Consider the following 22,024-nt stretch of genomic DNA (forward strand, 5'->3'; position numbering starts at 1 on the left):
TTCTTCCGTCGTCGTAACAAATAGCGCTATAGCTGAAGTAGTAAATAATGACTTCAGAATATAGATATTTATAATCGAGACAGTTTACCTGGAGTAAAAGCGTGACAAACGCTTTTCGATTTTCATCGTAAAAAGTAGTAAAAACAGCAAATTCTCATGTGTTTCCGTTAGGGCTGTCATCGATAGAAACGATATCGATGTATCAACGATATTTTTTTGTCGATCGATTATCGATTCCCATTTTCAAAAATCGATATTTTACAGAGAGAAAAAACTATCAAGATAAACACTCAGACCCTCAAAAACAATTAAGCTTACAAAGTTGTAAATTTAGATAAATGCAAAAGAGAAGTGAAGGCAAAATAAAAATGAAAGATTTTATTAATTTTTATTTGTTTCTTTTATTTTCATAAATACAAATACAACACAATCAAACAGTAATATGAAAAGTAGGCAATAAAACTAAAAATAGCATTTACAGGAAGGTATATAGTATGCATATGAACAAATAGGTTGTTAATCTAACTTAATAATCGATATATCGATGTATCATCGATATTTGTCTTCTGATATATCGGTATCGTCGATATGCCTAAGACCCAATCAATGACAGCCCTAGTTTCCGTAACATAAAGTTTGTCAGTAATTAAGTTTTAAGGCCTTCTTAAGAAATATAGCATTTATTTCAAGATATCTAAAAAAAAAAAATTTTGTTTTCGAATGATCTGGAGGCATGCTGCTTTAAGGTAAGGTCATTTTCTGCTGTTATGTGTTTGTTGCAAATAGAATTTTCAAGAGATAATAGCTTTAACCAGTAAGGAAGTACAAAGTTCTTATTAAATGACAATCTTAACCTAAACATGAACAGTTTTCATCCGATTTTCACCAAATTTGCTGACAATGTTTGTGTGCAAATTATCTCTGGCCAAATTCGATAACCAGCAAATGGTGAGCTATTGTGATCACGCTGAGTCTGGCGTCTGTTGTCCGTCTGTCAGTCAAGTCATCAGTCTGTCATCAGCAATTGTGTTTAAATGACATCTCCTCCAAAACCACTGAATAAAATTTTGATGAAACTTGCCCTGGATGTTCCTTGGGTAGTTCTCTACCAAAGCAATTCAAATGGTTCTGCTTGGTTGCACATAGGGGCCACCAGAGCTATAAATAGAAAAATCTTCAAACAACATCTCCTAAGCCACTGGTCTGATTTTGAAGTAATTTCACACAAATGGTCCTTATGTCACCCTGTACCAAGTTTGTTCAAATTATTTTGATTTGTCAAAAACATGGCCACCAGAGTGCATGGTTACTTTTCCTTATATGTAGTCTATATAGTGAAAACTTCAAAAATCTTCTTGTGTAAAATTGCTTGCCTGATTTTAAAATTATTTTACACAAATTGTCCTTGTGTGACCCTCCACCAAGATTATTGTAATTATTCGGATTCATCAGAAATCTTGGCTGCCAGGAGGTCTGTTTATTGTCTGGTCTATAACTCATTTATCGGGTGATTTGAAAATAATTTGACATAAATGATAACCATATTTAGAATTGATTGAGAAGGTGTGTCGTGCTAATGTCTGGATCTCTCAGGTCAAGGTAACAAAATGATTCATACCTAAACTTTGTCCAGACAGCTGTTGTATTTTTGGGTAGCTCAGGGGACATTGTCACTAATAGTGACAGTTCTTCTTTGTTACTATGCTATAGAATCTGCATATGCAATCTTGAGCCTAATCTCCTGAACCATTGCACACAATTTAATGAAACTTCACACAAGTGATCAATACCTTACTTGTGCATGGTGTGTATTAGCTTCTTTCAGAAATATATTCTGCAGAGTAATGGGACTTCATTTTTAGCTCGACTATTCAAAGAATAGTAGAGCTATTGGACTCACCCATGCGTCGGCGTCCGCGTCCCGATTTGGTTAAGGTTTTGTATGTAAGCTGGTATCTCAGTAACCACTTGTGGGAATGGATTGAAACTTCACACACTTATTCACTGTGATAAACTGACCTACATTGCACAGGTTCCATAACTCTGTTTTGCTTTTTGACAAAATTATGCCCCCTTTTCGACTTAGAAATTTTTGGTTAAGGTTTTGTATGTAAGCTGGTATCTCAGTAACCACTTGTGGGAATGGATTGAAACTTCACACACTTGTTCACTGTGATAAACTGACCTACATTGCACAGGTTCCATAACTCTATTTTGCTTTTTTACAGAATTATGCCCCTTTCTCGACTTAGAAATTCTTGGTTAAGGTTTTGTATGTAAGCTGGTATCTCAGTACCCACTAATGGGAATGGATTGAAACTTCACATACTTGTTTACTGTCATGATCTGACATGCACTGTGTAGGTCCCATAACTCTACTTTGCATTTTTAGCTTGACTATTCATAGAATAGTAGAGCTATTGGACTCGCCCATGTGTCGACGTCCGCGTCCGCGTCCCGATTTTGGTTAAGGTTTTGTATGTAAGCTGGTATCTCAGTAACCACTTGTGGGAATGGATTGAAACTTCACACACTTATTCACTGTGACAAACTGACTTACATTGCACAGGTTCCATAACTCTATTTTGCTTTTTTACAAAATTATGCCCCTTTTTCGACTTAGAAATTTTTGGTTAAGGTTTTGTATGTAAGCTGGTAACTCAGTAACCACTTGTGGGAATGGATTGAAACTTCACACACTTATTCACTGTGATGAACTGACCTACATTGCACAGGTTCCATAACTTTATTTTGCTTTTTTACAAAATTATGCCCCTTTTTCAACTTAGAAATTTTTGGTTAAGGTTTTGTATGTAAGCTAGTATCTCAGTACTTACTAATGGGAATGGATTGAAACTTCACATACTTGTTCACTGTCATGATCTGACATGCACTAAGCAAGTCCCATAACTCTACTCTTTTTTTTCAAAATTATGCCCCTTTTTCGACTTAGTAGTTTTTGGTTAAATTTTTGTATGTAATCTGATATCTCAGTATCCACTAATTGGAATGGATTGAAACTTCACACACTTATTCACTGTCATGATCTAACATGCACTGTGAAGGTCCCATAACTCTACTTGGCATTTTTACAAAACTATGCCCCTTTGACTTAGCAGTTTTTGGTTAAGTTTTTGTATGTAAGCTGGTATCTCAGTATCCACAAATTGGAAAGGATTGAAACTTCACACACTTGTTCACTGTCGTGATATGACATGCAGTACAGAGGTTCAATACCTCTACTTTGCATTTTACAAAATTATGCCCCTTTTTCAACTTTTGTATTCATTCAATTGACAAGGCTGTTGAATAGTCGAGCGTTGCTGTCCTCTGACAGCTCTTGTTTTCAAAATTATGCCCCTTTTTCGACTTAGAAATTCTTGGTTAAGGTTTTGTATGTAAGCTTGTATCTCAGTACCCACTAATGGGAATGGATTGAAACTTCACACACTTGTTTACTGTCATGATCTGACATGCACTGTGTAGGTCCCATAACTCTACTTTGCATTTTTTTCAAAATTATGCCCCTTTTTCAACTTAGCAGTTTTTGGTTAAGTTTTTATATGTAAGCTGGTATTTCAGTATCCACTTATGGGAAAGGATTGAAACTTCACGCACTTGTTCACTTTATGAGCTGATAAGCACTATGAAGGTTCCATAACACTTTCTCCCATTTTTACAAAATTATGCCCCTTTTTTGACTTTTGTATTCATTCAATTGACAAGGCTGTTGAATAGTCGAGCGTTGCTGTCCTCCAACAGCTCTTGTTTAGTTACCATACTTATACCGGTACTATTTAGATACAGTCCACAATTATGCTATCTTGTGTGCGTCAAATTGTGATTTACTGTGTCAGTGCCTGCGGGGGGTACGTTCATCACCTTCAGTGATAGCTCTAGTTTTATAATATTTTATTGTACAATTTTAGTTATCTGTAATCTTTAATACTGCAAAATAGATAATGTCTTGATTTGTGTTGTAATGACTTAAAAGTTATGTAAATTACTGTGAAATCATTAATATTCGTGGGGGACAAATTTTCTTCGATTTCGTGGTTGAGTCTTTCCACGAAATTGAATTCCATCGAACAAGTAAAATTTCCATCCTTTTATGTTTAGAAGTGAAATGCACAAATTCATATCCCAACGAAATTCCCGTTTTGACCAAAACCACGAAGTTTCATGCCCACAAAATTAAATGATTTTACAGTATTAAGTGTTGTGATATCAGCAGCAGTAAATGTATTTTACTCCAGCTCATAGACTTTTACAGTTCTTCTGAACTCGTGAGTTACAGCTAGTTTGTTCTGTTGAGGATCAAAGCAGACTGATAATGGATGTACGTCTGTTTTGATGCTGCCTAACTTTGTTTTCGAATCCTCATTTATCTGGACAATATCTGATGATTTCCACCCACAAACCATTATGTTTCCTCTCTTATCTGTACATACTCCCTGAGGCCAAACTAAATTAGGATCAGTAAATGTTGGTACATAATTTCCATGCATGTCTAAAGCTATTACGCCTGTAGTATCAGCCACATACACACAGTCTCTGTTTGTACTTACACTAATATGTCTATTCTTGAGGAAAATTGGATTGCCTGATTTGTCAGTTGTAATTTTATGTATCATCATGCCTTTTTTATCATGAATATAAACTGTTTTGCTACTATCAGATATGAAAAATATCCCATCAATGAAGGCCAAACCATAACAGATATGATCCATTTTAAGTTTCCTTGTTGTTGTCATCTTGTCTCCTAGTGATACAAACTGTATGGTGTTGTTGCGAAGACTCACTGCAGCTTCTTGTTTACTGGTTAGACATACAGCATTAGGTGCTGCTGCCAGATTTAGATGATCTATGATTGTATGTGTGGAAACATCCAGATGTTTCAACTTTCTATTACCAACATCAGCAAGCAGCAAGGAGCCATCTTCAGTAAAACAGGATCCAAATATCCCATGCAAAAACAGGGTCTTTGCAGAATATACTTTTTACCTTTGCCAAATATTTGCCATAACCTTTGCAGAACAGTTGCAGCACATGATTGCTGAATATATTCCGCAGACGAGTAGAAATGGAACGAAACGTGCAACTATTCTGCAAAGCTTTTGCAAATATACACAACGCACACAGAATGCAAATACTTCGCAAACAATTTACAATTCGCAGCTGAATCTTCGGCAAATAAATTGCAAACTGATAGCAAAGTAATCGCAAAGTGATAGCAAAGTATTCGCAACTGGCATGCAAATAATATGCAAAGTATTCGCAAATACGTAACAAACAGCATAAAATGAATTCCTGAGGTTCAAAGAAAAGGATTTTGTTTAATATTTGAAAAACAGATGTAAATTCATAAAACCATTAAAATTTTGCAGTTTTTAAAAATAACTATTAAAAGTCAATCATTTCAGTGATCATTCAGTAACAATAACTAAAATTGATGTAATAATGTAAGTTTCAACAATTGCTGGAGTAAAAAGTGTTTTATATACATATAATTGATTAACATTACCTTTCTACATGCTGCAATATTCTCTGGTTCTTGGAAGTCTTATTGCTTAATAACTTGGTATTGCATTATCCTTATTCAACAAAGTTTATATCCAGAAAAAATAATTAGAATATTATATAAGTAATCTGTTTAACACAAGTTTGCATCACCAAAATATTTCTACTAACTGATGTGTAAACATTTCCTCACAATATTTCAAAAATCCTGCCATTTGAATATAGACCAATCAGAAAACAGAATGGTTAATTACTTCCTGTACCTAGAGTCTACCAGGAAAGCAAATTCATCTATGTTAACTATTTGCAAATGCTTTGCTCTTTCATTTCTGTACAAAGTGTTTATTTGCAATACCTTTGCTAAGTAAATGAACTAAGTGTTTGTTTGCAGATGCTTTGCTGTCTGCTAATTTAATAAAGTATTTATTTGCAAAACCTTTGCAGTCTGTAATTTATCTAAGTATTTATTTGCAAAACCTTTGCAGTCTGTAATTTATCTAAGTATTTATTTGCAAACCCTTTGCTTCAGTGTGATACGTTTTGCAGACTGTTTGCGAAAGTCTGATGCAAATACTTTGCAATCACTTGGAATATAGTTTCTGAGAAAACAAATATTTAAAATATATTCTGCAAATACATGACAAAGTGTTAAATGTGTATGGGATACCACTTGAAACTTTATTGTCTTCTTCAAGCGTGATATCAATATCTATCTGCTGTTTCACTTTGTATGCTGTGGTTCTTGGCTTGTCAGTTGCTTCTGCTGTAGACACCTGTCCTAATGTCTTTAATTGTTTTAGGTAGTTCTTTATTTTCGTTTCAGCAGAAAAAAATATTTTCACTTCTGTTTGTATTTTACTTGGAGAACTTTTAGGTGTAAGAATTTTTTTCTGAGCTGTTTTGACACAAACAAATTCTTGGGCTTTATTACCATTGGACTTTTGCAGCTTGGTAGCTGATTGTTCCAGGTCATCAATATGTTTCTCTGCTTCCTTGATCTCACTCTGTAGCCCTCTTTCCATACTACTATACTGTGCATTAACTTCTTTGATTGATTCAGTTTCAAGTATCTTGAGCTCGGCCTCCAGTTCTTTTCTGTAGTTTATGATAGAATCAGTGGCTCTCTGCTTTTGTTTCTTTAGGTCACTGAGGATTTGCTGTTTGGCTTTCTTGATATCATCTAAAGCTTTCTTTGCTGCAAGGAGTTGTTTCTTGGTTTGATCAGAAGCTGATTGCTTGTATAGATTATCAACTTCATCTGGAATAGAGTGTATATCCCGGCATGTTCTGAAAAAAAATGAATAACTGTATAATGATAACATACACAGTCTGTCAATCAATTCCTGTATTTCATATGATAGACTTCCTTTATTTTTAAGGACATACTACATTTTCCTATATTTTGAATTATTTTCATATATATTTGTGTATGATAATAGTTGATTAGAAAATGTGACACCTGATTGGGGATCAAATATTGTAGTCTCAGATATACTTATGAAGCTTAATTTTGGCAAATGAAATTTATCATCTTGTTCAGCCAGGTTACATGTCTCGATCTGCATTAAGTTTTGATGTACTGCAATAACAGTAACACAAGATCGAGTCTCACATATAGGTTATTGTGAAATTATAGATATTCCAAAGGGACTAATTTTCATCGATTTTAAGGTTGAGTCAGTCCACAAAATTAAATCACAGTGGTCAAAATTCGCGAATTTATATCTCTTTGAAATAGCTGTTTGGTGAAAACCACAGAATTTCGTCCACACAGTTTAGATGATTTCACTGTAAGACTTGTAAATATAAGTTAAAACAGGAATTGATAATTATGTTTAATCCCAATGAACCAGGAAAACTCCCATTCATTCCAGGTTCAAGGGTCAAAATCTACAAATTTATATCTCCATAAAATAGCCACAAATTTTTGTCCCCATGGTATTATTTCACTGTAATTACGACTTGGAAATACAAATGATCACTGGAATCAATATTCCTGACAATTTAACTGTATGAATACTATCCTATCTTCTGCTTAGGTATTCTTAAACAAAATATTACTGTTTAACTTCTCCTCGGTGATAACTGATCATTTTGTTGTTGAATCTCTGTTTACAAAGTAAAAAAAAAAATCTTCCACGTAAAAATCTGATTTTACAGTATATGACCTTTATTAAAGACTGCTAAATCTCAAGGTATTTACCTGTGATTTATAGCAACACAAGTGGCACACACAACCTCATCATGGTTCTTACAGAACATGTCCAAAAGTTTGGCTTTATGAATCGGGCATCTCTCTGTTGGAAAAGACGGTAATGATGACCGTAGACCAAGTGTACTAAAATCTGCATTATCCATCAATTTGTGTGATCTCAATGCCGGAAATGCTTTATGCATGTCTGAACATGGTATACAGTAATAGTCCTGACATTCTACACAGTATTTTTCAGCTTCTCGCGTTATATTTTTCCCAGCACATACAGAGCATTTGGTGTCTATTATTTCATCTGATGCATTGTCACCACCCTTAGCCGCCATCTTCATCCGATTAACAATTTTATTTCTTTCTCATGACAGGGTTTAAGATTTATATCCACTCATATATTACATTTATCAATTTACTTCCTTTTCTGTGAAAACATTTTTATAGACTATTGAAGTTATAAAAATCCAATAAAGCCAAACATAAATGTGTTAAAGTTGTACAGGTATATCTTTTGTTGAATCTAAATGTTTTGGTCCATATGAAATATGATATCTTTGGCTGGTATTAACATGTTAAGTTTAAAAACATATACCATACTACCTACCGGTATATATCTTTGGCAGGTATTAACATGTTAAGTTTAAAAACATATACCATATTATATAAAAGTCTAGATTGGTATCAGTGACTGGAGTATTTACATTTATAATAAACAGAAAGCAATTGATACTGAAACTGAAAATGATAAACCAGTATTGTTTACATAGATATTTAACCCTTATCCTGCTAAATTTCAATAATGAACTTTCAACTTGGACTGTACCATTAACTGTTAAAAGGGGTGTTTACCAAAAAAGATACTGACTTAATGGCGAACAGTGCAGATCTTGATCAGACTGCATGGATGTGCAGGCTGATTATGAGCTACACTGGTCGCAAAGGCAGAATCAATCGTGTCCAGCATGATAAGGTTTAATGTATATGGTTCAAAGTGCTAGACTACTGCTAGTACAACAGCATTCTTATATTTGATACAATCTTGTGCGCACCAACTCTCCTCGTGCCCTTGACACAATTAAATGAAACTTTGCACAAGTGATCAGTAACAACAATAGTTGTGCATGGTGCATATGTTAGGTTCTTTCAGAACAATTTTTTGCAGAGTTACGGGACTTTGTTTTTTGTTATTATACTGTAAATAGAGTCTGCATGTATGCAATCTTGTGCGCGTCTAATCTGCTGAACCCATGCACACAATTTAATAAAACTTTACACAAGTGATCAATAGTAACACAAGTTATGCATGGTGCATGTTAGGTTTTTTCAGAAAACAATTCTGTGCCCAGTTATGGGACTTTGTTTTTTGTTAATATTCAGATTATTCTGATTCGTCAAAAAACATGACCGCCAGGGGACGTGGTCACTTTTCCTTATATGTATGTGGTGGAAATTAAAAAAATCTTCTTGTGTGAAACTGCTGCCCTGATTTTAAAATAATTTATCACAAATGGTCCTTGTGATAGCCTTTACCAAGATTGTTAAAATTATTTTGATTTGTCAAAAAACATGACCGCCAGAGGGCGTGGTTACTTTTCCCTATATGTATATAGTGGAAACTTTAAAAATCTTCTTGTGTGAAACTGCTTGCCTGATTTTAAAATAACTTTACACAAATGGTCCTTGTGTGACCCTCTACCAAGATTATTCAGATTATTCGGATTCGTCAGAAAACATGGCTGCCAGGAGGTGTGATCACTTTTCCCTTTATGTATATGGTGGAAATTTTAAAAATCTTCTTTTGTGAAATGGCTGCCTTGATTTTAAAATAATTTTACACAAATGGTCCTTCTATGACCCTCTGATTATTTTGATTTGTCAAAAAACATGGCCGCCAGATAGCGTGGTTACTTTTCCCTATATGTATATAGTGGAAACTTAAAAAAATTGTGTGACATGTATATAATAATATAGAAGAAACCTAACTCTGTACTTGTACCATTACATTATGCAAATGCAGTTGAAGCCTTGTACAGGTGAGCGCTTTAGGGTCAATGACCCTCTTGTTTAAGATAGAGCCTTGAAATTTGGATGACAAATACAGTTTTGCACACCAATCTTAAACTGACTTCAGTGACCATGAATGTGACCTACTGACCTACTTTCTTAATATTTTAGCATTAGTTTGACATTTGAAACATGTAGCTCATATTACTCAGGTGAGCAGTACAGGGTGATGACCCTCTTGTACTGTATTTTAAACAGAACTTTTAATAGATGAGGACCTTAACCTATATGAAAGTTTTTATGGTCGTTAGGTTTTGGAAAGTCTTAATACAGTAGACATTTGTGTTAGTTCATTCATGTTTTAAAGCTCCTACTGCTTTAAACATTTCTGTACAAAATTATGGCATGATCCAAACTTGGTTGTGCTATTAAAGTAACTTGCAATTTTTAAAAAAAAATTATAATGTTCTCTAGTATTCTGTGATATTAAGCAATAACTTGTGTATTTATCAGAGACATGAATAATTACTTTTGACTAAAGTTTTAAACCATAGTAACTGTATTCAGTGATATAAAGCAATATTTTATGTATTTATCATGAATAATTTCTGTTCACAAAAGTTGTAAACAATTCTAAGACACAAAATGAAGCTGTGCTTTACCTTACTTCAGAACTGTGGCAGCAACAAAGTTGAACGAACACTCGAGTAGAAGTCACAGTATAGTTCAGCTTACGGTCACAAAGTCAAAGCCTTGTAGAACTTTATATGGGAAAATCTACCTCATAGATCTCGCAGGATCCGAAGACAATAGACGCACAGGAAATCAGGGCATCAGGTACTGAAGTATTCTCAGTTTCATTGCGTGGTATAACAAAAAATAGACATCATTCTGAATCTTGAGTTACACATAGTATATTAAAAAATAAATTCAGTGAAAACTTTATGAATGTTAAGTAGAAACTAATGTTTATCAGGAATTTAATGGTTATGTCTGCCCTTCAAATTTAATTGCATAAATTGTATTTTCACTAAACTATGCAGCCTTGCAATAGCAGTTTTTGGATGCAACTGCGAGCTATTCAGTTTTAAAGGAAATGATTTTCATTATAATAAACTGTGAAAAGTATGAAATTTGGTGCATTCATTTGTTTGTAGCTGTGTGAAGTTCTAACATATTTAATGGTGTAATATATAAGATAATAGCTGTTGAGAAAGTGGTATTTAAACAAAGTCATGAGATATAAATATATCTTATTGAGACCTGTTGCCTGACAAAATGTAGTTGATAAAATGATATCATCAAATATCAGTGTTTCTATTGAAGTATTCAGTCAGATGAAGTATATGTTTCGAAAAAAAATTCAGGAGATAATATTTAGCTGAAGATTGTTTTTTTTTTCCAGGTTGAAAGAGAGCGGAGCTATAAATAAATCATTGTTCTCACTGGGTGAGGTGGTGGATGCCATTAACTCAGGCCTCGTAAGTCAAACAACTGTTTAATAATCCAGTATTCATATTGTAAGGTCATCAAAGTATTTTGATAACTGTTGAAAATACTGAATTTGTCACAAATTGGTTGGAGACGGACATAAACTTTGCAATTCATCTCAATATGTGGGGCTCAAGACAACCATAATATACTGTGAAATTAAATTATTGGGCATGAAATTTCATGGTTTGGGTCAAAACAGCTATTTTGTCGGATATATGTGGATTTCAGCTTTTGAAAAAAAAATGAATAGGTATTTTACTCGTTCATTTGGATTTAATTTTATGGTTTGATTCAACCACAAAATGCTTGAAAATTAATTATGATCATCTTGAATATCATCATTAATACTAATATATCTATTAGTATTTAGCTTTTAGAATTAGATGAATTGCAGCAGGTGATAAATTTGCTTTCTTTGTACCTTTCAGCCAAGAATACCATATAGGAACAGCAAATTGACTCGACTTTTACAGGTAATTTTAAGAAGTAGTCCTTTCTGTTACTCCTAGTTCTGCCGTGCTAATATATTTTAATGTATTTATATATGGAAGTCATTAAAAATTTTCTTCTTTTCATATTATCCTCCTTTTGTGTCACAAAAAGGATCTTAGCCAAGTGATTTATGGCAAACTAGGGGCCATTTCATTTAGTAGACAGTAATCTTTGGCAGATCCACATTGAATTTGAAGTACACAATACTTATAATATTATATGATTTCTTTTAGCTATGTGAAATTATATGACTGTTATCTAGAAGCTTTAAGTTAACTTTATTCCAGGTTGACGGAATATTTCAAAACTTAATTTATAACCTTGTCAAGTTGCATTTTATTGTTATTATCGATATTATTTTATGAGGGAAAATGTGTTGTCTATAATAATTATATTGATACCAGTACTTGTCTATTCTTGCAGGATTCTATAGGTGGTACATGTCATTCTTTGATGATAACAAATATTGCACCAGAAGAAAAATATTACTATGATACCTACTGTACTCTGAACTTCGCCACGAAGAGCAAGAAAATTGTAAATAACACTGCTGTTAGGGAGACCATCGGCATAGGTAACAGTTGTTTCTAATATCTTGGCCCATGCTGATATTTCGGCAGGTTGAATAGTTAGCGAATTTGGAATTCCATACACTTACATGTAGCGTGCAGAAATATTAGGGAGTTCCCTATTTCCAACTTGCGTAAAAGTAGCACATCATGAGAATCATTAACTGCACTGATTTTGCTGAGTAAACTGAAAAAAGGATTGTTAACATAGCAGACTATATACACATATTATATAGTACTTTAATTGTACAAATTGTATATTTCCATGGTCTTTTAACGACATTAATACTACTATAATACATCTGTGTACTGTTCAGCTGTGTGAGAATTGTTCAGTTCTTATCATGAATGAGAAGTAAAATTACTAATCTTTCATTGTTATTCATCCCAAATTGCATTATACAGTTGTTTCTTGATATACGCTAAAGGGGTTACAAAATTAAACACGAGTACTACGATACAAGTAGTACCAGTGTTATGGTTTATGTGTTATGCCAGGTTGACTGACATTTACACCAGAGGAAATTTTAGCGAATTTTGTCAATTTCACATTGTTGACTTAACCACTTATTCTATTTCTGAAAATAAATACAGATGAAGGTGCTGTTCTTATGAATTCTTTGGTTTGTTTTACAACTTGTCCATAGAATGTAAATACTCTTTATAAAGTAGTTCTAAAATATAAAGTAAAAAATTCCAAATTGAAAAAAATGAACTTTTAGCCTTGAAAAAATACCTGATTTTAACTTTAATAATTTCCTTGTGAATGTTTTATAGTAAAGCCAGTTCCTCAGGTAAGGAAGGCATCACCTGTTGTCAGGGAATCAGAAGCTAAAGTGAAGAGACCACGCCTAGATTGTAGTACAGACTCCATCTCTAGTGATGTTGGTCCGTCACTAAGGTAAGACAACTTAGAAAGTCAGTATTTTCAGAATATTAAGACTTTATGGTAAAGATCTTTGTGGTAAAGGTCACTTGCTCTTTTATTGGTATATTTACCCAAGGTAAAGGAGTTGTGTGTTCCGTCTTACTGGCATGGAGAAAGTCAATGTCAGATGCTGCTGTTTTACCAAACTGCAAGTCTTTCCTGTATAAAGGCTGGTAGTTAAATAAAAGTATTTTACATTAGGTAAAATTTAAATGGAAACTTAGCAACTTTAAAACTGTTTCCCTGCAAGGCATTCAGTCAGTATGTGATTATCTTTACAGTCCTTTGATGAAGAGACAGGAGCAGTGGGAGGAGACAGTAAACAAGCGTTTACAGGAACTGGAAAGTAACCTTATCACTCAGATGAAAACCATACACACTGTATTACCTGTTGATGTTGCTAATGGTAAGCTTTCTAATATAAAACCATACACTCTGTTTTACCTGTTAGTGCCACTGATGGTAAGTCTTCTGATATGAAAACCATACACCCTGTATATTGTACTGGTTTTGCTTATGGTTGACCAGATACGCGTTGCACAGTGGTGATCATGGTCTATAGAGAAACCATTGAGTAGTTTTAAACGTTGTTGAATTTATATCACCCCTCAACTCTGCAAGTTCATGTCCTGCGTTGATAACCATGTGAGAATACCCTTGCAGAAGTTCATTGGTTCTACCCAGGTGCCTACCTGTGTCTGTCCTACAGCCCACATTAATGACCCCATTTAATTAATACTTGCACGCAATCCTTTTGGCAAGACCTACAATCTGGCCTATATATAATTGACCTTGAACCTCATATGACTTTCACCTTCAAACTTAAAACCTTTAAAAATCAACATTTTATGGTCCTACAGCCAAAATTATTGATCCAATTTAGATCATACTAACACTAGGCAGTTCTTGTGGCAAGACCTTCAAACTGACCTACATTTAAATGACCTTGACCCTCATATGATACTTCAGTTTCAAACTTAAAACCTTAATAAACAACATTTTTGGTTTTAGATCCCACACAAATGACACAATTTAATTCATACTCACAATCAGCAAACCTTGTGGCAAGACCTACAAACTGACCTACCGGTATATTTAGTTGACCTTGACCTTCATATGTTCTTCATTTTTAAACTTAAAACTTAAAAAACAGCATCTTTGGTCATACATCCGGTTTTGAAAATGCAGCTCCTTGTTTTCAACTATATATCCCTAAATTCTGACAACATTATTTACATGTGTCAGCATTATGCACAAAGCGGCATACTGTCCTGCCCATTTTATTGTTTTTCTTCCCCAAACTGCCATTTCAGATGTGCATATAATTAGCACTTGTGGGGTGCAATTTATTATATGACATGTGTATTTAATGATAAGTTCCTAAAGGACCTTCTCAAAAAGCTTGCTTTATGATAACATGTGTCTAGGAAGGACTTTATTTGTAATTGAACCCGAAAACACACAAAACAATTGACTAAAATTTAAAAAAAAAAAAACTCAATATGTACTAGTGTTTGTCAGTCAGAAAAAGAAATAATAAATGAACAAAAGTGCAAATATTATCATTTCAAAAATCACATGCTAAAAAGGATCAGGGTTGCATAAAAAATTAGGGGCAGGTGGAGATATTAATTGAGAAAGTGTCCATGGACCAAAATAAAAAAAAAACCCACCATATTTACAATTTGATAGTTATAAAATTATATAATGTGACACATTAAATGATTATGTTACTGATATTGATGAAATAATGTGTTTTAAAAAATAAATATGCCAGCAGAATTTATTTTAGTATTATTTAAGATTTCTTTAGATGGAGACAATATTACTAACCAGGGCCCAGTTGTTCGAAAGGCTGTTAAATTTAACAGTTTGTAGTTATTTTTGTTCTATCAAGCTTTAATTAATTATATTCCAGGAGCACAGACACCAAAAACAAAAGCCATACAAGAGATGCAACGACAACTGGCAGCCAGTCACGCCCAGTTGAAGGAGTTAGCCAGTAGACATATGGTGTCCCCGCCCCCTGTGCAGCCTGTTGCACCAGTACAACCTGAGAAACAGATCCTCAGTGGTAGTATAGTTTTTGTCCTTATATTGTTTCATACTGAATTCTGTAAAATAACAATTTTCCAAAGGGGCTAAATTTGAAGGAGGTTTTGGTTGTCAAGCAATGGAAATAAATACCAGCAAACACAGTAATATAACTATGAAAATGCAGTACTGATTTAAGTCTGATTATTTTGCCTAACCATTTTTGGATGCTGCATATTTGGATTTTTACGGGGCCTTCCTGGTTAAAGATGTTAACTTTGAATCACTTGATTTGAAACCTCGCATGGAGTGTAGAATTCTTTCATTTTAGGAAGTCAGCCAGCTGGCTTACAGAAGGTTGGCGGCTCTACCCAGGTGCCAGCTTGTGCCTGAGATAATGCCCAAAGGGGCATCTGTTGTCTTTCTCCACTGAAAGCTAGAATGTTGCCATGTGATCTACAGTAGTGTTGATCTAACCAAATCTGCTATGCTACCACTTTGATGAACTTTCTGGTTGTACTTAGTCATTATACATTTTTATTTTTTTCTCAGAATTAATATTAATTCTCTTTTTTACAGACAAGACAAACACAGAAAAAGCTGAACTCCCTAAACCAACTATCCAGAAATTTGAACGTCCTATTGGTGGTATCAAGAGGAAGAAGGTGGAGGAATTCTCCTGTAGTCCCCTGTTTGCCCCGCCTCCTGGCAGGTTGAAAAAGAAAAATTTTGTTTCCACAGCTTGTGCTTCAAACTTGAAAGGTATGTGACATAAGTGTATATGAGCCGCACATTGAGAAAACCAACATAGTGCGTTTGCGACTAGCATGGATCCAGACCAGCTTGCGCATCCGCGCAGTCTGGTCAGGATCCATGCTGTTTGCTTTCGAAGCCTATTGCAATAAGAGAAACCATTAGCAAACAGCATGGATCCTGACCTGACTGTGCGGATGCGCATGCTGATCTGGATCCATGCTGGACGCAATTGCACTATGTTGGTTTTCTCATGGTGCAGCTCATATATCACAGCTACTTTCTCATGTTAATATTGGGTAGGAGGATATAGGTTTTTGCTTTTCTTTCAGTTGATATAGTTTAATCCCTTGTTAACATCTCAGGAGAGCAAATTCCTCTTTCACAAGTCCCGATTTTTTCCCCCTATTAGATAAGATTATTAGTAGATTTTCTGAAAAGCAGCTGCTTCCCTACAATAAACACTTTAGTAGTCTTAGGGATGTTTTGATTTAAAGACGTTGCATTTTATATTTTAAAAATCTCTTCCTAACTTCTCATTTATTCATAATTGGTGACATTTCTTTAAACTTTCCAAGATATTAACATGTAGATAGCTGTGCAAAAGAACTTTGAAGCAGTAATTTACAGACTATACAACCCAGTATGATGACAACTTCGCTTGTAAATCAGTTGTAAAAAGCATATTATATAAGCCTTGTTCATTTCTTTCTTTCAGAGTCTACATCAGGTTCAAAGGAGAATGTGACCAAAGAGGAGAAAAAAGCTGCAGAGAAGCCAGAGAAAGCTCTCCTCAATTCAGCATCTCAACAAAAAAGAAGTAAGCTTGAGCTATGGGACTTTTCTTTTCCATATTGTGCTATATTTTAGATATTATTAAGTAGTGGCAGTCCACCCACTTAGCTCAATAGGGAGAGCATAGTTCTATGGATCGCTTGTTTGTGAGTTTGAATCTCGGGTGAGGTGAATGTTCTCAGTAATAAGCTGATAAAAGACATTGTGTCTGAAGTCATTTATCCTCCACCTCTGATTCATGTGGAGAAGTTAGTAGTTACTTGCGGAAAACAGGTTTCTACTTGTACAGAATCCAGGAACACTGGTAAGGTTAACTGCTCACCGTTACATAACTAAAGTACTGTTGAAAAATGACAAACACAAAATGAAGCAGCGGCAACTTAAAGCATAATGGTTGCTGAATTAAAAATCACTTGCCTCTCACCACTGTGGGTTAAAAACCTAGTTTTGGGTGTAGAATTCTTTCATGTGAGGAAGTCCTCCAGCAGTTTTGTGTAATGCCGGAGGCTCTACCTAGGTGCCTGCCTGTGTCTGAAATAAATTATAATGTTTGAGAGGCGCAGAGTCATCCTACATAATGAAAAGCTAGAAAAGCCACAGTATAACCTGTATTTGTCTCACTGTATTGTTAAACCAGAAAGAAATGGAAAAAAAATGTCAACTTCTGAACATAGTTTGCAGTAAATTTTATTTAACACAATATGTTTTAAATTTATAGAGGTTATACACAGTCTAAGACTTGAGTGCAAGGATGGCAGTGGTCTAGAGGTTAAGTTGTCAGCCTGTCAATCTAGAGGTTGTGGGTTTGAGCTCCACTGGGGTTTAAACAAAACTTACTCACATGTCACAAGTACTGATTTTTACAGGAAGCTTATTTAACAGTGATGCACATAAGAACCAAGCTTTTATCACTACTGAGTTAAAGTACATTAGTATAAACTAAAACTTTAGTTGAACATAAACATGTAAACATTTTGGTATGTAAAAGTTTATATTTATGCATGTATATAAATATTTATTATTAAGATGCCAAAGTATGAAAATTTCTTTAAGGAGCAAAACTATTTGATTTGATAGGCATTTATTTCTAAATATACACTGGCTGAATAAAAATAAAGACATGTGTATTAGAATTAAGGATTAAGCTACAAGCTTGTGTCTTGTACATTTACTTATGTATACATGGACATATTTTACGATGAGGTAAGCTTAGCTCAGTAGGTAAGAGCATTGGTCTATGGATCGTGGGGTCGTGAGTTCGATCCTCGGGCGGGGCGTATGTTCTCCGTGACTATTTGATAAACGACATTGTGTCTGAAATCATTAGTCCTCCACCTCTGATTCATGTGGGGAAGTTGGCAGTTACTTGCGGAGAACAGGTTTGTACTGGTACAGAATCCAGGAACACTGGTTAGGTTAACTGCCCGCTGTTACATGACTGAAATACTGTTGAAAAACGGCGTTAAACCCAAAACAAACAAACAAACAAATTTATGATGAGGTAAGATATTGTAATGGATTTATTATATTAATATATAAACTATTTCTTTCATCACAAATACATACAAAAATTTCTTTTCTCCAGATGAGGAATTTATACAAATTTTAAACACATCATCAGTAAAAGATCTCCAGTCCCTGCAGACAGTGGGAGCAAAACGTGCCAAACTTATCTTTGAATGGAGGGAAACATATGGATCCTTCACAATGGTAAGCTTTTATGCTTTCCACCATGTTGTTGACTTTCTTGCATAACGAAAACTTATTACATAAATATTTTTGCTCTTCAGGTACCTACAATAGGACTGGAATGTCAATATTTTTCTAAAGTCATGCATTATTTCCACTGTAAATGGTGTATATTTCCTAATACAAACCTTATAACCTATGAAAAATTGAAGACTGAAAGATCTCAGAAAAACTTTAGATCTGATGAATTAAATAAAATGGGGAATTTGTATCCTAGTTGTTGCTTACATGTATGTAAGCATGTACTTTATTTTGCAATTTTTCTTTCAATTGTGCTATCATTTATTAGCAAAATGTTGAATTTGCTACGATAGAAAAAGTGAAGCCGAAATGGATTTGGATTTATCATGCATATTCTGATATTAGCATTGTCATATTATTTTTAAAAAAACTTAGAATTTGTGAGCAGTGAAGTATAAAATTTCCCAAAAATGTTTTACAGATTTTAACATTTGATTGAAAAGCCATTATGAATGAGAGTTGAATCATCATTATGTATGATAATGGGTGTATTACAACATGCAATAATTGTATTTTAAACAGGCAGATGATTTGAAAAAGATACCAGGGTTCACAGACAAGACAGTTCAAAAACTTTTACATGTGAGTTTTGTCCTTCTGTATATTGAATCTAGCTGACTTGCGAAACATTTTCAGTTGAGATTTACAGTTTATATCAAATTCACGTAGTATACATTTTAGTCCAATTGGTGGCTTCCTTAAAATCCAGTAATTCATGTGTGATTTTCTAGGAGGGTCTGTTGTGATCCAACCATTACTCTACATGACTTCAGGGATTAGCAGCTTAACCTTTAGCCCGCTAAATTTCTAAAATGGTCTGATCCATCATTCAATTTGGCCAGTATCATTTATTATTTGAAGGGGTGTTCAATGAAAATTTACTGACTGAATAGGGAACAGTGCAGACCATGATCAGCCTGTGCAGGCTGATCTTGGTTTGCACTGCTCACAAAGGCTTAACCACTTGCCAACAGCAGGCTAAAGGTTAAATTGTAAGATAGTGTCCCCATTACGTCAATCACAAGTTTCTGTTTTGGTTAGGTTTTCTCACTATGTGATGTTGGCATTCGTCTGCTAAATAAGACAGCCGTGATTTAGTATGAGTTATATTAATCATGTTAATGACTAATGAAAGCTGAAACAGCATGTGACAGCATATAATTGCATGGAAAGTTCATTGTTGCAACGTGGCCACTATCTTTGCTGTTCTCTTTGACAATTTTGACAAGAAAAGTGGTCAGTTTTACAAATGTCAGGAGTAAACTAATTCATCAGGGATTAAAAACGGATAGCAGTCATCTAGGAAATGGCTCATTATTTGAATGTATTGTTGAAAAGGTACTCGGTTAAGACGATTTCTCCCAGTCTGCTTAGCTCAGTAGGTAGAGCATCGGTCTACGGATCGCAGGGTCGTGAGTTCGATCCTCGGGCTGGGCGTATGTTCTCCATGACTATTTGATAAACGACATTGTGTCTGAAATCATTAGTCCTCCACCTCTGATTTGTGTGGGGAAGTTGGCAGTTACTTGCAGAGAACAGGTTTGTACTGGTACAGAATCTAGGAACACTGGTTAGGTTAACTGCCCGCCGTTACATGACTGAAATACTGTTGAAAAACGGCGTTAAACCCAAAACAAACAAACAAAAGACGATTTCTTTAATGAAAATGACTTAAACAAATAAACTAATTATTCATAGTGTTTGGCAAAAATGGACAATTTCAAAATGATTAAAATCATGTGTTCAGTTAAAACACAATAGAAAAGTTGAAAAAAAAGGTACAGTATAAACCAGCCAGCTTAACCCTTTGCCTGCTAAATTTTTAAAATGGACTGGTCCATCATTAAATTTGGGCAGTAACACTTACTATTCAAAGGGGTGTTTACTGAAAATTTACTGACTGAATAGCGAACAGTGCAGACCATGATCAGACTGCACGGATGTGCAGGCTGATCTTGGTCTGCACTGGTCGCAAAGACAGAATCACTTGCTGCCAGCAGGCTAAGGGTTAAGGAGTGGCACAGTATGTTTGCTTAAGGCATGTGACTGCATAATACAGGTGGTTGCTAAGACAGGCTTAACTCTGTTTATAAAACGTACATAATTCTATTTTGTTGTACTTTCAGAGTAATCTAGTGACAGTAACTTGAAATAGGAAGTCCGATCTCAGAGAACCTTTGTGCTCAACTTGATCATGTGACATTGCATGAAGATCATGTGACAATGCATGAATATACATAGGCAGCAAACGTTATACTCAAGTGTTAGATCTCCTGGAGAAGTACATACGTACTTCAAAATGAAAAAGATGAATTCAGGAATATTTAAATCATGTATATAATACAAGTGTCGTGATTTTAAAAAGTAAATGGCTGCTTAGTGTGGAACAGTTCCATTTGTACCGACTTTGTGCTGGAAGATGTGTGTATATATGTTGTTGTCAGACATGCATTTCTCAGCCAGGCCATGTTAAACAACCTCTCTCTCTATCTTTCTGCAGGCTTTGCAGCATTCCTACTTTTATGAAAGTGCTCCTATTTTTTCCTTCTTTTCTATAAAACCTCCTATTACTCCTACTTTTTGTACCCCCCGACAACAAAGTTGTAAGGGGGGGTATACTGGTTTCAGGTTGTCTGTCTGTCTGTCCGTAGACGCAATCTTGTGCGCACCATCTCTCCTTATCCCCTTGACAGAATTTAATGAAACTTCACACAAGTGATCAGTACCAACAGTAGTTGTGCATGGGTCATGTTAGGTTCTTTTAGAAAAAAAAATTTGCAGAGTTATGGGACTTTGTTTTTTTGTTACTATACTATATACATAGACACAATCTTGTGCGCACCATCTCTCCTCATCCCCTTGACACAATTTAATGAAACTTCACACAAGTGATCAGTACCAACAGTAGTTGTGCATGGGGCATGTTAGGTTCTTTTAGAAAAAAAATTTGCAGAGTTATGGGACTTTGTTTTTTTGTTACTATACTATATACATAGACACAATCTTGTGCGCACCATCTCTCCTCATCCCCTTGACACAGTTTAATGAAACTTCACACAAGTGATCAGTAACAACAGTAGTTGTGCATGGGGCATGTTAGGTTCTTTCAGAAAAAAAAATTTCCAGAGTTATGGGACTTTGTTTTTTTATTACTATACTATATACATAGACACAATCTTGTGCGCACCATCTCTCCAAGTGATCAGTAACATCAGTAGTTGTGCATGGGGCATGTTAGGTTCTTTCAGCGACAAAAATTGCAGAGTTATGGGACTTTGTTTCTTGTTAACATACTATGTACATACAGTCTGCATATGCAATCTTGTGCGTGCCTAATCTACCAAACCCTTACACACAATTTAATGAAACTTCACACAAGTGATCAGTACCAACCCTAGTTATGCATGGTGCATGTTACATTCTTTTAGATAAATATTCTGCATAGTTATGGGACTTTGT

The 22,024-nt window shown here is 34.7% G+C and overlaps 1 protein-coding gene across 1 annotated transcript in view; it reads left to right on the forward strand.

Annotated features, from left to right (window-relative positions):
• Positions 1-21,581, forward strand: part of LOC123534141 (kinesin-like protein KIF22) — a 33,802-nt gene extending 12,221 nt beyond the window's left edge. The window contains exons 6-17 of the mRNA XM_053518913.1: positions 10,403-10,567; positions 11,136-11,211; positions 11,653-11,697; positions 12,140-12,290; positions 13,063-13,186; positions 13,495-13,619; positions 15,132-15,287; positions 15,827-16,009; positions 16,719-16,820; positions 18,381-18,505; positions 19,088-19,147; positions 20,692-21,581. Coding sequence (XP_053374888.1) covers positions 10,403-10,567; positions 11,136-11,211; positions 11,653-11,697; positions 12,140-12,290; positions 13,063-13,186; positions 13,495-13,619; positions 15,132-15,287; positions 15,827-16,009; positions 16,719-16,820; positions 18,381-18,505; positions 19,088-19,147; positions 20,692-20,715 — 1,336 coding nt within the window. The 3' untranslated portion in view covers positions 20,716-21,581. The remainder of the gene's footprint in view (positions 1-10,402; positions 10,568-11,135; positions 11,212-11,652; positions 11,698-12,139; positions 12,291-13,062; positions 13,187-13,494; positions 13,620-15,131; positions 15,288-15,826; positions 16,010-16,718; positions 16,821-18,380; positions 18,506-19,087; positions 19,148-20,691) is intronic.
• Positions 21,582-22,024: the final 443 nt, after the last annotated feature.

Source organism: Mercenaria mercenaria, chromosome 12 (assembly GCF_021730395.1).
Source record: "Mercenaria mercenaria strain notata chromosome 12, MADL_Memer_1, whole genome shotgun sequence".
In the NCBI taxonomy this organism is placed as follows: Eukaryota; Metazoa; Mollusca; class Bivalvia; order Venerida; family Veneridae; genus Mercenaria; species Mercenaria mercenaria.